Genomic DNA, 18,218 nt, shown 5'->3' with positions numbered 1-18,218 from the left:
AGTTCACAGTGAAGACAGTGAAACATGGTGGTGCAAGCATCATGATATGGGCATGTTTCTCCTACTATAGTGTTGGGCCTATATATCGCATACCAGGTATCATGGATCAGTTTGGATATGTCAAAATACTTGACGAGGTCATGTTGCCTTATGCTGAAGAAGACATGCCCTTGAAATGGGTGTTTCAACAAGACAATGACCCCAAGCACACTTGTAAACGAGCAAAATCTTGGTTCCTAACCAACAAAATTAATGCCTCGCAGATGGGAAGAAATCATGAAAAACTGTGGTTATACAACTAAATACTAGTTTAGTGATTCACAGGATTGCTAAAAAAGCAGTTTGAACATAATAGTTTTGAGTTTGTAGCATCAACAGCAGATGCTACTATTATTGTGAACACCCCCTTTTCTACTTATTTTTTTTACTAATAGCCCAATTTCATAGCCTTAAGAGTGTGCATATCATGAATGCTTGGTCTTGTTGGATTTGTGAGAATCTACTTAATCTACTGGTACCTTGTTTCCCATGTAACAATAAGAAATATACTCAAAACCTGGATTAATCTTTTTAGTCACATAGCACTACTATTATTCTGAACACTACTGTGTATATATATATATATATATATATATATATATATATATATATATATATATATATATATATATATATATATATCATTTTCTTCATGTCTAAGTGCAAACACCAGAGACAACAGCAGCCAGCTGCTTTCAGCACTGTGAAGTTGCAGAATGCTTAAAGCAGAGATCAGAGCGGATAGACACACTCCGCTCTGACTTAAAGGGAAAAAAAAAAATACTCCAGAAAAATGTTTCATAATCCAGAGTTGCTTCTGTGTCAGCAGATGCTGATAATATACTCAGAAGTTTACAGTTTATTTTACAGCTTAAAGGCTCCCTGTTTCCAAAAAGGTCAAAGGAAAACAGACGGTGAGAGCGAGGTGGGGGGGGGGGAGTGGGAGAGGAGCCACAGTGAATCAGTGAAAGTAAAAAACTGACAGTCAATCAGTCCAGTTTCAGCTCTTGTTCATAAGGCCATTAGAGGTTATATTGTTTAAAATAATAATAAAGCTATCCCACTGAAACATGTTGAAAAAAAAACAAAAAACTGTCATGACAGAAAAACCCTGTCTGCTTCACAGGATTAAAAAGGTACAGTGTGTGATTTTTGAACAAGAGAGCAAATGCTATATGTCCATCAAATATTAATGTGTTTTTAACATTATTTATTCTATTAACTTAGACTTTGACAGAAACATTTAAAAAAGAACTCTGGTATTACAAATATTACAACATAATTGTCATTTTTTTTTTTGTCTATTATTATTTCTTTCAATGCATCTAAAATAACTCAAAATTTGTTAAAATATGGCTTGCCAATAACATTTTAGATGTCCTATAGCTTCAGGGGGTTCAGGGGGTTCTGCCCCCTTGACCCCTGCTGGGGCCCCTGGACCCCTGGCCGTAAGTCGCGATCTCATAATTTACCCGGCACTAAAACGCGTCTTGCTAGAATAAAAAGGTCAGTTTCTTTTCTAATAGACCTCGTATATATATATATATATATATATATATATATATATATATATATATATATACGAGGTCTCTTAGATAATAAACCGACCCTTTTATTTTTTTTTTTAACTATATGGATTTGAATGACATGCGATTACACCAATCATGCTTGAACCCTCGTGCGCATGCGTGAGTTTTTTCACGCGTGTCGGTGACGTCATTTCCCTGTGGGCAGGCCTTGAGTGAGATGTGGTCCCGCCCTCTCGGCTGAATTCCTTTGTTTCACACGCTGCTCGAGACGGCGCGCGTTGCTTTATCAAAATTTTTTCTGGACCTGTGAGGAATATCCGAGTGGACACTATTCGAGAAATTAAGCTGGTTTTCTGTGAAAAGTTTAACGGCTGATGAGAGATTATGGGGTGTTTCTGTCGGTGTAAGGACTTCCCACGGAGCGGGACGTCCTGCAGCGCTTCCAGGCGCTGTCGTCGGCCTGTTTCGAGCTGATAACATCCTAATTTAAGGCTTAATTCACCCAGGACATCGTGAGAGAACAGAGAAGATTCAGAAGAGGCCGGCATGAGGAATTTATGCGGACATTCCACTGTTTAAGGACATTTTTTTAATGAAAGACGTACGCGCAAATTCGACGAGTCGTTTCCGTGACGACTCGGCAAATCTGTGTGCGCCGTGACAGGAAAAACACCTCCGTGTTGAAAACCATTTGTAGAATTCAGGCGGCTTTTAATGGCTTTCAACAAGTGAGTAACTGAGAAATTGTTTAACAGCTTGGGCATGTTCCAACTTGCCCGTTAAGATTTCCAATGGAGGTGTTTTTCCTGCCGCGACCCCCCGCGGTCGGGTCCAGCCCGACATGCGACTCTGCCCGCACGTTCTTTCATTACAAAATGACCGTTAACAATGGAATGTCCGAATAAACTCCTCATGCCGACTTCTTCTGAAAGTTCTCTGTTCTCTGACGACTTACTGCGTCAACAGAGCCTGAAATGTGGAAGTTTTCAACTTGAAACGGCGAGACACTGCCGCCTCGAAGCGCAGATTGCCGTCAGGCGCCGTGGACCGTCCTTAAAGCGACACTACCAGACCAAAATCTCTCATCAGCCGTTAAAATTTTTACCGAAAACCAGCTGAATTTATTGAATGGTGTCCACTCAGTTGTGCCTTACAGTTTTGAAAAATTTTTTATCAAACAAAGCAACAGTCTCTGAGCCATTCCTAAACAATGAAAAAAATCGGCGAGCGGGTGGACGACTCCTCACTCAAAGACTGCCCACAGGCGAATGACGTAACCGACAGGCGTGAAAAAACTCTTGCATGCCCACGAGGGTTCAAGCATGTCTGATGTAATCACACGTGATTCAAATCCATATGGTTTTTGAAAAAATAATAAGGTCGGATACTTTTCTAATAGACCTCGTATATATATATATATATATATATATATATATATCTTGACCCCTGGGTTCAAAAGGGAACCCTGATATAGATATATATATATATATATATATATATATATATATATATATATATATATATATATATATATATACGAGGTCTATTAGAAAAGAAACTGACCTTTTTATTTTTTTCAAAAACTATATGAATTTGAATCACATGCGATTACATCAGACATGCTTGAACCCTTGTGTGCATGCATGAGTTTTTTCACGCCTGTCGGTTGCATCATTCGCCTGTGGGCAGGCTTTGAGTGAGCACTGGTCCACCCCTCCCGTCGGAATTCCTTTGTCTGAGAACTTCCTGAGAGACTGGCGCTTTGCTTGATCAAACTTTTTTCAGAAACTGTAAGGCACATCCAAATGGACACCATTCGAGAAATTCAGACGGTTTTCGGTGAAAATTTTAACGGCTGATGAGAGATTAAGGAGTGTTACTATCGCTTTAAGGACAGCCCATGGCGCCGGACCCACCGCGCCCGGAGCCGCCGTCGTCAGCTTGTTTAGAGCTGAAAACTTCCAAATTTAAGCCTCTGTTGACCCAGGACGTCGTAAGAGAGCAGAGAAGTTTCAGAAGAGGTCGGGATCAGCAGTTTATCCAGACATTCCACTGTTAAAGGAGATTTTGTAATGAAAGACGTGCGGACGGATTCACGTGTCGGCACGCAGCCGCTCATTGCACGGCGCCACAGAAAAACACCTCCGTGTTGATAACCATTCGTAAGATTCAGGCGGTTTTCGATGGCTTTCAGTCAAGTGAGTATCCGAGAAATTGTTTAACAGCTGGGCATGTTCAAACTTGTCCTGTGAGACTTCCAACGGAGGTGTTTTGCTGTGGCGCTGCGCCATGAGTGGCTGGGTGCCGACGCGCAAATCCGTCCACACTCCTTTAACAGTGGAATGTCCGGATAAACTGCTGATCCCGACCTCTTGTGAAACTTCTCTGCTCTCTCACGACGTCCTGGGTCAACAGAGGCTTAAATTTGGACGTTTTCAGCTCGAAACAGGCTGACGACGGCAGCTCGGGGCGCGGCGCGCAGTCCGGCGCCGTGGGCTGTCCTTAAAGCGATAGTAACACTCCTTAATCTCTCATCAGCCATTAAAATTTTCACTGAAAACTGTCTGAATTTCTAGAATGGTGTCCACTTGGATGTGAACTACAGTTTCTGAAAAAAGTTTGATCAAGCAAAGCGGCAGTCTCTCGGGAAGTTCTCAGACAAAGGAATTCCGATGGGAGGGGTGGACCAGTGTTCACTCAAAGCCTGCCCACAGGCGAATGACGCAACCGACAGGCAATCAATCAATCAATCAATTTTTTTATATAGCGCCAAATCACAACAAACAGTTGCCCCAAGGCGCTTTATATTGTAAGGCAAGGCCATACAATAATTATGTAAAACCCCAACGGTCAAAACGACCCCCTGTGAGCAAGCACTTGGCTACAGTGGGAAGGAAAAACTCCCTTTTAACAGGAAGAAACCTCCAGCAGAACCAGGCTCAGGGAGGGGCAGTCTTCTGCTGGGACTGGTTGGGGCTGAGGGAGAGGCATGAAAAAACTCACGCATGCGCACGAGGGTTCAAGGTTGTCTGACGCAATCACATGTGATTCAAATCCATATAGTTTTTGAAAAAAATAATAAGGTCGGATACTTTTGTAATAGACCTCATATATATATATATATATATATATATATATATATATATATATATATATATATATATATATATATATATATATATATATATATATATATATATATATATATATATATATATAGTTATTATAGGCTTTCTTAGGTTTCAAGGCATTAAAACATAATATACTCCAATAATAATTGCCAGTAAGAAAGAGGACACTACAACAATGCACAAAAATCCCAAATAGAGGAGCGGATAATGCAGACAAAGGTATGAATTATACTCCAGTGGAACCTATTGTCTGGAAAATATAGACAATGAAATTCGGCTGACGGCAAGTTTTCAGTTTTCATTTTGCAGACAAAGTGAAGTTCTGTCAACAACAAACATGTTCCAACTGTTGGTTCTGCTGTTCATTAGATTTTTTTTTTTGTATGTTTTTATAAAGTGATGTGATGAGCTGCTGCTGTTTCCAGCTGCTCGCCACTGTCTTTCGAGAATTCAGGTGTTCAGGAAATTTTCAGTCTGTTAAGTGTTACTGCTACTGTCACAACTGACATTTGTGACTCCCACATGTTAAGGTAGTTTTAATGAACATACATTAAATATAAACAGTTATAACAGCATTCTTATACTCTACTGAGTTCAATCTGTTTGAAGGTTATTGTCGCAACTGTCTTTCTCAGCAAGTAGCAGTTTCCTTATGTGAACAGGCTGACAGGCATGAAATCTATTTTTACCATCAAATAGTTGCCAACGAGAGTGAAACTGACCTGCATAAGAGGATGAGTGCTGATATTTTGCTACTGTATAGAAAGTGGCTGAATGCTTGGGGTGCACTCTTGAATGATAAGAATGGAATTAAGTAGACATGTCAGTGCTCACAAAGCTAAATGCACTACATTGCAGATGCAACAACAAAAATTGGACGATATATATCAAGTCTGGGAGCATGCACTGGTATGACACGTTGGTGCATTCACCATAGCATGGACAGCAACCTGGATAGGAACCAACCAGATGGACAACTGTTCCATCCCCACCTATCAAAAGTAACCATCTAAGTGCCATAACCAGGTGAAATGTGGGTGACTCCTTGGCCTTTTCTAGTCACTGGGGTCCTCTGCACTAGGGCACCTACATACTGGACCATGCACTAATCATAATGGCCAAGATGTCATAGCTGACATTCCCTCACAATGTAAGTGATACTTCTCATCTACATCTCCGTAAGTAACGACTTGCTTGAAACAAAGTCATACCTAGTACCAAAGACATCCATCTTCCAAATACAATGTGTGCAAAGCAAATATTTCTATCATGGCACACGGCATATTTTAAGTTTACTCCAGTGTTGACATTTCAACATGGCTTATTCATCTGTGCCATGTAGCTGCAGATCTGTTTCCCTATCTCTCTTTATGAACACTCAATGAGGCAAAGGTTAGACACTCAGAATCCGTGTATGTTTTCCATAAGATCAGCGGGAGTGGATTCTTATGGGAACGTAAGTGTTTGAGAATGTGAGTTGGGTAAGATGAGCCAGCTAATGAGCAGGCAGCTTCACAGAGGTGGCATCAAAGAACAGCTGGCACCTTTCAGGGTCGACATGTGCCATCGTCTAAGTCAGCATCACCCTGTCATGGCCCCTTCATTTCTTCAGTTTTGAAAGGGGCTGATAAAACTCAGGTTTGCCTTTCTCCTTCAGAATTCAGAAATTGAGCTGCCGAGAAATAGGAACCAGACTGAAAAACAACTTCAGTTTTATATTGTGAGATTGCTAAAAAGCCTTGTGATGACAGATGTAAAATTAGTTCACCCTCATGCCGCATCGATCTTCATGCACTGCAATAAAAGATGTTTAGTCACTTTGACACCATGAATAATAATGTTTGGTGTGTCTTTGGAAAAATTCAAGTCTGCCTTTGCTGTTCTGTGACAGACAATTCAATCAGCGTTGTAGCCAAGCATGACACCTTCCGACGACAGAAACAAAAGATGTACTTCCTGCCAATAATTGTGACGGACAACGGCAACCCACCAATGAGCAGCACCAATACCTTGACAATCCGAGTCTGTGGATGCAGCAAGGAAGGCACCGTCCAGTCCTGCAATGTGGAAGCATACGTGCTTCCAATTGGACTCAGTATGGGGGCTCTCATCGCCATTCTGGCCTGCATTATACTACTGTTAGGTGAGGTGTTCATGGTTTGTTTTGTAACACTCTTAGCGAGCACTCACACTAAAAACTGGCAATATAAATTTATGGAAAGAATTGAAGCTTTTTTGTTATTGTGTTTTTAATGTGGAGCTAATCATCTAAAAAAAAAGATATTTTATAAGACAACATTTGGAATAATTACTACTGGCGAAGCCATCTAAGATTAACTAAAGAATATAGGATCAGCATATATTATTTACTCACAAAGAAGTGCTTTTTCAAGCTGCCCACATGCTATCCTGTCAAAATGGCTGGTTTTGCCAGACACTACAGTGATTTGGCAAGCACAGCAAGCTTGCTAGCCAAAGCAGTTGTGGCCTAGATAATAATACAAGTGTCAGCTGAAAAATTCCGCCTCCTACATGATTATTTCAATAACAAGCAAGATAATCGCATATCTGCTTAAAGTCTGGAATGGAGTCAGGTAGTGTAATTACTTTTTCACATAGTCACCTTCCATTTCCACACACATACACAAACGTCTTCCATTTGTTGCATCTTTGTGAGAAAATCGGGTGTCTTCTCGTGGTACCACTGATGCAAAGCTGCTTGCACCTCTGCATCATTAGTGTAACAGTGTCCCTTCAGGTGTTCTATTATCCTAGGAGAAAGGAAAAAGTCACAGAGTGCAAGCACCAAGCTATGGTGGTTTGAGAAGATTTTGTCAAATTTGAGCAGCTGCAGTGCATCCTGTGTTTGTCTACTTGCGTGTGGATGAGCAGTGTCATGCTGAAGAATCAAATCAATTTTATTTATATAGCGCCAAATCACAACAACCAGTTGCCCCAAGGCGCTTTATATTGCAATGCAAAGCCATACAATAATTACGGAAAAACCCCAACGGTCAAAACGACCCCCTGTGAGCAAGCACTTGGAGACAGTGGGAAGGAAAAACTCCCTTTTAACAGGAAGAAACCTCCAGCAGAACCAGGCTCAGGGAGGGGCAGTCTTCTGCTGGGACTGGTTGGGGCTGAGGGAGAGAACCAGGAAAAAGACATGCTGTGGAGGGGAGCAGAGATCAATCACTAATGATTAAATGCAGAGTGGTGCATACAGAGCAAAAAGTGAAAGAAACACTCAGTGCATCATGGGAACCCCCCAGCAGTCTAAGTCTATAGCAGCATAACTAAGGGATGGTTCAGGGTCACCTGATCCAGCCCTAACTATCAGCTTTAGCAAAAAGGAAAGTTTTAAGCCTAATCTTAAAAGTAGAGAGGGTGTCTGTCTCCCTGACCTGAATTGGGAGCTGGTTCCACAGGAGAGGAGCCTGAAAGCTGAAGGCTCTGCCTCCCATTCTACTCTTACAAACCCTAGGAACTACAAGTAAGCCTGCAGTCTGAGAGCGAAGTGCTCTATTGGGGTGATATGGTACTATGAGGTCCCTAAGATAAGATGGGACCTGATTATTCAAAACCTTATAAGTATGAAGAAGAATTTTAAATTCTATTCTAGAATTAACAGGAAGCCAATGAAGAGAGGCCAATATGGGTGAGATGTGCTCTCTCCTTCTAGTCCCTGTCAGTACTCTAGCTGCAGCATTTTGAATTAACTGAAGGCTTTTCATGGAACTTTTAGGACAACCTGATAATAATGAATTACAATAGTCCAGCCTAGAGGAAATAAATGCATGAATTAGTTTTTCAGCATCACTCTGAGACAAGACTTTTCTAATTTTAGAGATATTGCGCAAATGCAAAAAAGCAGTCCTACATATTTGTTTAATATGCGCATTGAATGACATATCCTGATCAAAAATGACTCCAAGATTTCTCACAGTATTACTGTATTACAGTAGTATTACAGTTTAAAAGCAGGAAATTAGAGGTCATCCATGTCTTTGTCTGTAAGACAATCCTGCAGTTTAGCTAATTGGTGTGTGTCCTCTGGCTTCATGGATAGATAAAGCTGGGTATCATCTGCGTAACAATGAAAATTTAAGCAATGCTGTCTAATAATACTGCCTAAGGGAAGCATGTATAAAGTGAATAAAATTGGTCCTAACACAGAACCTTGTGGAACTCCATAATTAACCTTAGTCTGTGAAGAAGATTCCCCATTTACATGAACAAATTGTAATCTATTAGATAAATATGACTCAAACCACCGCAGCGCAGTGCCTTTAATACCTATGGCATGCTCTAATCTCTGTAATAAAATTTTATGGTCAACAGTATCAAAAGCAGCACTGAGGTCTAACAGAACAAGCACAGAGATGAGTCCACTGTCTGAGGCCATAAGAAGATCATTTGTAACCTTCACTAATGCTGTTTCTGTACTATGATGAATTCTAAACCCTGACTGAAACTCTTCAAATAGACCATTCCTCTGCAGATGATCAGTTAGCTGTTTTACAACTACCCTTTCAAGAATTTTTGAGAGAAAAGGAAGGTTGGAGATTGGCCTATAATTAGCTAAGATAGCTGGGTCAAGTGATGGCTTTTTAAGTAATGGTTTAATTACTGCCACCTTAAAAGCCTGTGGTACATAGCCAACTAATAAAGATAGATTGATCATATTTAAGATCGAAGCATTAATTAATGGTAGGGCTTCCTTGAGCAGCCTGGTAGCATCTTTTCCAGGCTGAACCTGCTTCAGGCATGCCTGCAGCTTTAGCAGAGAGTCCATATATTGGTCAGAGTTTACAGTGTCGCCTTGTTCCAAAAATTCTGCTGGGACAATGCCATCACACCCACACTTGGTGCTGTGCATTTGTAACGGTTATGGATTGCCCACTATGGGCCTGGTCATGCAGCCTTGTTGTGACTGGGTTTTCTTCTTTAAAACTCTTGCCCACCTTCTGACCTCTAACATCCAGACTTTCGTTGCCATTGACAACTCTGATTCCTCAGTGAATGTCCATGTACATTATTTCAAATGCATATTCATGTACTTCACACATTTTTTTACAGACTACTGTGCACGTCTTAGGTTGAAGGCAGTTCTGTGGGTGCCTGAAATTCCAGCTAAAAAACATTTTGTGTAGTGATAGTCAACAAGTAAAAGATTTTTCTGGTACCAATTTCCCGTTAATAATTTCCTTGTTATCGAAATAATCACACAGGAGGCAGATATTTTCAGCCAACCCTTAAGAAATGTATATGTACAGTTGTGGTCAGATGTGTAAATATACTCATCATCACCATAATGTTGCACTTTCATAGATTTATATTTCTGGGGCAGAATGACTGGATAGCACACTCACTCACTCATCTTCAACCGCTTAGTCCAATTAAGGGTCACGGTGGGCTGCTGGAGCCTATCCCAGCAGTTGACTGGATAGATTGAGCTTCAATTAAAAAAAAAATAATTGCATACACACACACACACACACACACACACACACACACACACACACACACGTATATATGTATATACTCTCTCTCTCTCTCTCTCTCTCTATATATATATATATATAGTCAAAATTATACATGCAGGATCAAGAATAAATGGGTATCCATTTAAATATTTGGTTTAGTGGTGCTGAAAGTTCTGACTGGTCTTATAACTTGCACAGTCCTCATAACTTCATATTCGTGGTTATGATTGGCAACAGCTGGTAGCTTGTCTGTGACAACAAAACAGTTTTTTTTTTTGTTGTTGTTTGTTTTTTTGACAGCACTCATTGGACTGACCAATACACAAATTTATTGGGAAACTCCAAGTTGTTCAGTGCATATGTGAATGAACACCCTAGTTGTCCACAAGTCAGGAATGTATCTTGGAGCCTTTTCTAAATAACTGCAGATTGCAAGATTATCATTTCAACAAAAGTTCAGATTATCACTAGGTGTATCCACATAACATCTACAAGATCTCCTAAGAACTGCAAGAAGACATGTTTTCAACCTCAGATGTAAATGAGTTGGTTTGGATGGTCAGGAGAAACACTGGAGCCATGAAGGCAGGCCAGATAGCATCACGCTGATCATTGCACAAAGCGAGTGAGATAATAAATATTATATAAACAAGGGTTAACTCAGAATTCTTCAGCAAAACCTCAAATCATCAGCTAGATAGTTGAAATGTAGAGAATACTGCCCCCCCCCCCCCCCCACACACACACACACACACAAACAAGACAGCTGGTTGTACAATGCATAAAATAGGCTAACATTAAGTTTTTTGAATACCTCGCCAAAGTCCAGACCTCAACCCTATTGATATCTGGGTTGTATTTAAAGTCAGGCTCATGCCAGGAAGCCAATACATTTAACTGAACTCTGCTAATTCTGCCAAGAACAGAGGTCAAACATTGAACTAGAATTATGCCAGAAGCTTGTTGATTGCTGTTATAAGCATCTGGTCAAGGTGATACCTGCTAAGGGTAGTCAACCAAATATTTAATGTGCTATATCCATTTCTATCATGAATTGGAAAGGTTACATTGAGCATGAGTGAGAGTATGAATGAGTTTGTCTGTCTACATGTAATGACCCTATGATGGACCTATCTAGGGCATAGCCTGCCTCTCTTCAATGACTGCTGGGATTTGCTATACCCCCCTGCCCTGACCCTTAACTGGATTAAGTGGGTTTAGAAAATGACTGGATTGTATGTGTGGGAGCAAACAATGTTGAAAATAGTAATGATAGTAATCATACTACATAGCAGTCACACATAGACCATTTGGAAGAAATCTACTTGACTGAAGTAGAGAAGCTTGAAGTGCCTGTGGACCTCAGTCTGCAGTTCATCTCCACCTTAAAGACACTAACCACACGTTTGAGGACAAGGAAGTTAAAATCTTAGCCAGAGAAAAGAAATGGTTTGAGAGAGGAGTGAAGGAGGCATTGTATGTGAAACAGTTGAAACCGAGCCTTAACCGGCTGGTCCCCTGTTTACAATGGGGTACTCAGGTCTAAAGCAGTTTCAGTCTTTTGTTCATGGTAATGAGTCATTCACGTCATCAGGAGAGTTGTCAGGAGAGCCGTCAGGAGAGTTGTCAGTCCCATCGTTAGGAGGGACAGCTACCCTGTCATTAGGAGGGTGCTAACTAGTGCACAATAGCTGCTAATTAGAGCAATTGTTTAGTCACTAGCCAATAGCAGTCTACCTCTCGGTAGGAGGGGTCTGGTTAGGTTTAATACTCCAGCTTTTGTAGCTTCTGTTATTCTTCTCTACAAGAGTCAAGACAGAAGTCAGACTACCAGAGCAAGAATTTTAGCTGAGGAAGCTTCTGTGATTTGAAAAATGTCCTCATGTCAAGCAACCCAGTCCATTCGAAGATTCAAGCTTCTCTACTATGGAAACCACCTGGACAACTGAGAGCCTTCACAGAAATACTTGACTGTAGCCTACAATATTGAGAAAACAAGTTGAAATATTTTGCATTCTTCGTAAGACTGGGCTTGTTAGTACAGTTACACTCAGTCATCATGGATATTAATGTCATGGCAGTCTTGGGCTTTCTGTGGTTTCTGTGCATATGCAGTCAGAAAAACCTTACTCCCCCAATGCCAAGACACTCTAGCAACAGATGCTAGGGCCCATGGGTTTTACGCTTATGGTTAGAGTGCCTGCCTCACATCTGGAAAACTGTGAGTTTGCACCCCAAGGGGTAACACAGTGCAGAGGTTAAACCTACAGTGTTCTTTTTCTTGGGCAGTATGACTGCACATCATACTGTTGAGGAAATTTTTCTCTTGATGCCAGCTGTGAAAATGAGACCAGCAATGACATAACTGCAGACACTGGGTGGCTGGACACAAATGCAGGACTACCAGACACATGTATAGGGTGGGCCAATAAAATGTTACCACTTTTTGATTGTACACAAGTTTTTGAATTGAGAACTTATTCAAAAATTTTATTCGAAAATTTTATTTACAGACTTTACAGAAGCATCAAATTAACAATTGATACCAGAGGTTTCCCACTTTGTCTCTTGTTTTCCACACAGTTCAGTAACTGATGACATGTTCAATCCACACACCTCCTCTTTGGATTACAGCTGCAACACGCACACTGAAGTTTGTGATGACATTGCCACACATCTCAAGAGGGATTCTCTGAATTTCCTGACAGATGTTGAAAATGTTGAAAATGAAAAAGAAATCTTTGTTATTTTGGAAATTGTACAAATTAAAAAAGTGGTAACATTTTATTGGCCCACCCTGTATATAAGAAAAAAGGCTTTATCCAAAAAATCACTGATTAAGGTACAGTACACAGATAGGCAGTCAGTGTGGCAATGGTACAGACAATGATGAGCAGGCTGGGACGTGGTCATTCAACAAGCAAAGGTCATCAAAACATGGCGTCACGGTGGTCAGAGGGCAAGACAAAGGCTAGGTCTAAAAAACGAAGCAGAGTCAAACACAGGCTGGCAATCAGGCAAAGCAAAAACAGAGCTGGGCAAGATAAGGAGGACAACACAAGGTGGAGTGATGACAAGACAGAGATATATGAACAGGTGCCAAGAGAGTGAGTGAAGGAAAACAAAGCAGAGAGCATAAAGGTGGGAGACAAAGACACGAGGCAGGTGCAGTGAGAACATAAACGGATGGACGTGAGAGTGAACACAAACAAATGGGATGCGGGAAAACTGAGCACAAGGAGGAAACAGAAAGCGAGGATGGAATAAAAAGTTACTAGGAACCACACATGAGAACTAAAAAGCAACCATCAGTTAATAAGTATTAAAGAAAACTACATAAGAACAGCTCAGAGAGCAATGAGAGAATAAACACTAAAGCACTACTAAACTGGAACTGAGAAAGAAAACAAAGCGGTTAAACAAACTATAAGTAAAACAGATTACATGATACCAGAAAACAAAACCCGACATTAAAGCACAACAGATAATACAAATGAAAAAAGCAAAATAAACTAGAAGCGCTGGGAGAGCGCAAACCTCCGCCAAGGCCATAGCGTCACTGATGTCACATGGAATACCCTTTGGCAAAGAGACTTATTCCACGTCATTTCACGCATCTACCGTCATGTCTCAGATTCAGTGGTTAACCCTCTGGGGTCCGAGGGCATTTTTTGGACAGTTCACTCGCCTGGCATAAATGTTTTATTATTGCTGTTAACAGCTCTCCCTGCATCCCACAATCAAGTTTTATGTTTCTATTTTTTTTCCAGGACAACCTGTACTTTCAAAATATATATGCTATAGTTGTGTTTTATAAGTGTAATAAAAGTTTACAATCAGAAATAAGAAAGGAAAAAGTAAAGCGGGAAATTACTTTCCACGCACATTTATTCAAAACACACAACAAACTATAATAAAATAGTAACACATCACTCCTAAAAACAATCTTTGGTGTGTCACGTGAGGTGAATCTGCCCTACAATTGGATTTTTGAAAACCATGTGACGGTGAACCAATTCCGATTGGACACTCACATTGCTCAGATCATCACACAGCTTCTATGAGGAGTACAAAGATGGTGGACGGTGGATCGAAAGTCCGCGGAGTTAACTTTTCAGCAAAAAAAGTACGTTTCTATCTCATATCATTAAAAAGTTATTTATAATTTAGTAAAGCTTGGTCTCAGTCGTTGTATACGACGGCGTCGGCCCCAGAGGGTTAAACCTGTAGATCTTCAGCAAATGTATTTATAAAGGGAAACTGCATGAACTACATGTTTTTTTTAAATTTTCTAATAAGTTTATTCAATGAGGAGAAACAAATGCTAAATTATTGTTGTGTCGTACCTTAATTTTTGTTCATCCTTTGTGACCCATCTTCATGAAGTTAGATGCAAAAATGTTGAAATTGGCCCTATCCTGCAATAATAAAGAATCCTTAAAAAAATTACTGGATCCGGATTGTGTTCCGGATGATTACCAAAATTTAATGACTTCTAAGTTAGGCCAAGATACACCCCTGGTCAAAATGTCTTTGAAATCTGTTGAGGATTTTTTGAGTAATCGTGCTAACAACCAATCAACCAACCAAGAAACAAACGGACGCGACCGAAAACATAACCTCCTTGGCGGTGGTAATAAGTGATAAACTAATGATCAACAGTGAACACACAAACCGACAAAACAAACCTAGAATGGAACAACTGCCAAAATAACAAAGCAAAATGGAATAGGAAATAAGCACATGATGAAAATAAAATAACTAGTAAATCAAAGCTGGAGCAGATGGTGGAAAAACGAAAGATGAAAAAAATGGAATTGAAGCCCCAGTTAGGGCCAAATCCTGAAAAGCAAAGCAAGGAGCACCAGGATTCAGTTCATACGATGCAGAGAAATTTACTCACAGTTGAAGCAGAAAACAGGTGCCCCTATAGGAGGAGGAGTCTGGGCCATGATCAGATGATTAGTCACAAAGACAAGCAGGCAAGGGATGACCCTAGCCCAGCATGCTGTCCCTTCAGACATGGGGAAACAGCATTTTTTTTTTCACCCACCTTTTATTGTGGCCAGCCTAAGGCACACCTGTGCAATAATGCGGTTGAATCAGCATTTTGATATGCCACACTTGTGAGGTGGGATGGATTATCTCTGCAAAAGAGAAGTGCTCACTAATTCAGATTTATACAGATTTATGAACAACATTTGAGAGAAATAAGTCTTTTGTGCAAATAGAAAATGTTTTAGATCTTTGAGTTCAGCTCATTAAAAATGGGAGCAAAAACAAGTGTTGCTTTCATATTTTTCTTCGGTGTGCAAAAAGATTTATCAAAGCATTGACCGAGCCACTCTCTCCTCTCTCCTTCTTTCTGTCTGTCTGTCTGTCTGTCTATCTATCTATCTATCTATCATTTCTGTCTTGTTTTTGTCTAGTAATAGTAGTACTGTTTGTGACATTGAGGAGACACAAGAATGAGCCTCTGATTATCAAGGATGATGAAGATGTGAGGGAGAACATAATCCGTTACGATGATGAGGGAGGTGGTGAAGAGGACACTGAAGCTTTTGACATCGCCACGCTGCAGAACCCTGATGGCATCAATGGCTACCTGCCACGCAAGGACATCAAGCCTGACCTACAGTTTATGCCCAGGCAGGCCAGCATTCAGGCCCCAATGGTGTGGACGTGGATGAATTCATCAATGTACGTCTCCATGAGGCAGACAATGATCCCACAGCACCACCTTATGACTCCATCCAGATCTATGGATACGAGGGCCGGGGCTCGATTGCTGGCTCTCTGAGCTCACTGGAGACAGCATCATCAGACTCGGATCAGAACTATGACTATCTCAGTGAGTGGGGCCCACGCTTCAGAAGACTTGGGGAGCTTTACTCTGTGGGTGAGAGTGATCGCGAGACCTGACCTTTGGTTTGTTATATAAAAGACCTTTGATTTTTTTTTGTTTGCTCTCCGCATACTTGTGTTTTAAATACTAGGAGGGCGAGGGGTTCGTTGGCTTTTAGAAACAGGTGTTTTAAAAATAAAAAGTGAATAAAAATGGATTCCACCTTTTTGTATTCTTCTTAGAGTCATCATCCACTATGTCAATCGCATTGTAATCGTCAAGCCAAACAATGTTTTTGTTAGGAGATCTGATTCTTGTGGAGTGTTACTTAGATTCTGTTGTGGAGTGTCTAGCAGTACTTTGGGTGTTAGTCATTTGCTGTGACTGCCAGTGGTAATGTTGCTGGTAGTTGCCCAGTGAAAGGAAACAATGTTGTTGTTGGGTTCTCTGAAGCTTGAATGGACATCATACTCCATGGACAACAAGATGGACTGCAGAAGCTGCAGACAGGCTCTTGTTTCTTATCTCCTTAAGCCACCAAGCTACCCGATGATCTGAAACAACATGGAAATGTAAAAGCAATATATGGTCTACGTTACAATGATGAATGTATTGTATGATTAAAAAAAAAATTGCAAAAAGATGAACTACTCTTGGCATTAAGGTGAATTTGTTATCATTTGATATGGTCTCTGGTGGCCACATTTGTAAACTATCTGAAGCCCAGAAGGCTCGCTTTATACAACTCTTTGTATTTACATGCTACAGGTGTGGGTCGCAAGTGTTATTAGCCTATAAAAGACTGAAGACAAAAAAGAAAAATGTAGAAACTCTGAGGCCTTCTTTTTACAGAAGCAACATTAAATACAGTTGTAATCAGTTGTTTTCTTTACTTTTTTGACAAGAAACCTGTTGATTCATCATTGCTTTGAGTTTTTTGGAAATCTGCTTTTAAACCATCCTTTCTCTGTGCTGACAATTTGAAGTGAATGTGTGTAGATTTTTCACTTGCAGCTGTTTTATTAAACCACTTGCACATTGTTGCATATCAGCCAAACCTTAACATAACTTTACTGCAGTTGATGACCTAGACTAGATGTGAGCAGGAAAGCTCAAAGTCACCATGTAGTAACAATAATGATATAATAATCAGGAGTACAGCAATGTGAAACATGCTAATTCTGTGTAAAATATATCTCATAATATGTTTTGAGGAGCACAATAGTTCCCTCAAAATGTCAAATTTCATTTAGGAAGTACAGCTCGCATTAGCCCAGGAAGCTCAACTCAAGAAATCCAGATCGTGTGTCTCGTGCTTACACTGTATGATAATAATTTTAAAAAAGTAATGTACATAGAGTTACTGCTAACATCATTAGCTTTCAATGAGGTGTAGGTTTTGTCTCTGCACGTTAGCTCTTGCACATTAAGAGAAATTCAATGGGACTACAGCTGCGTGCATAGTGTTATGGCAGTTATCGGTAGACTAAACAATATATATGGAATAGTCCTACATGCAGACCATATTTTTTACTGTGCTTTAATGCTTATAAATGTGTATGTTCAATTATTTACTCTCTGTACTGTAATCTAAGAAACCCTGTATTGTTTCCTACTTTGTGAAATATATTTTTATAAATATCACTGAATGGGTGTGGTTTTCTTATGTTCATGAGAGATTATTGATAATAAGCCAACAGCAAAAAGCAGCTATGTCACTAACGGGGGTTGGCAAAGGATGGTTGAACTCTGAGGAATAAAGAGGAGTAAACTGGGAGGTGATGGTCTAGTGGTTAAGCAGGGTTGCCAACTTTGTGATTTTGGCTGGAGAGAGACTCTGCGTGTGTGCTGAAAATTTTTGGTAGCCCTAATCCCAATTAAAAAAAACAAACAAACAAAAAAAAAAAACAGTCCTTTGTTTACCAATAAGATAATAAAAAGGGCACTCGGCTTGATTTGCCTCCTCTCCACATCCATTCTCCTTCATTTTTCAGCAAGGTCATCTCCATGTATGTGAGAGGGAAAAAAGGGGATAAAATAGCTGGGGCCAAGAGGACCGTGGCTAGAGGGTTTTAGCCATGCCAATGCTCCCCAGAACCATTTTCTGCAGTGAATCTGCAAGGACATATAGGGGGAATGGAGACAGTTGTTAATCCAATTCTTACAAGCTGGAAAAAAAATCTATCTT

The 18,218-nt window shown here is 40.3% G+C and overlaps 1 protein-coding gene across 1 annotated transcript in view; it reads left to right on the top strand.

Moving 5' to 3' along the window:
* Positions 1-17,674, top strand: part of cdh8 (cadherin 8) — a 469,940-nt gene extending 452,266 nt beyond the window's left edge. The window contains 3 exon segments of the mRNA XM_034185442.1: positions 6,591-6,842; positions 15,615-15,844; positions 15,847-17,674. Coding sequence (XP_034041333.1) covers positions 6,591-6,842; positions 15,615-15,844; positions 15,847-16,107 — 743 coding nt within the window. The 3' untranslated portion in view covers positions 16,108-17,674.
* The last annotated feature ends 544 nt before the right edge of the window (positions 17,675-18,218 follow it).

The sequence above is a fragment of the Thalassophryne amazonica genome, chromosome 2 (assembly GCF_902500255.1).
Source record: "Thalassophryne amazonica chromosome 2, fThaAma1.1, whole genome shotgun sequence".
NCBI classification, from domain to species: domain Eukaryota; kingdom Metazoa; phylum Chordata; class Actinopteri; order Batrachoidiformes; family Batrachoididae; genus Thalassophryne; species Thalassophryne amazonica.
Note: the sequence above shows the minus strand (reverse complement) of the source record. Positions and strands in the feature narration are given on the sequence as shown.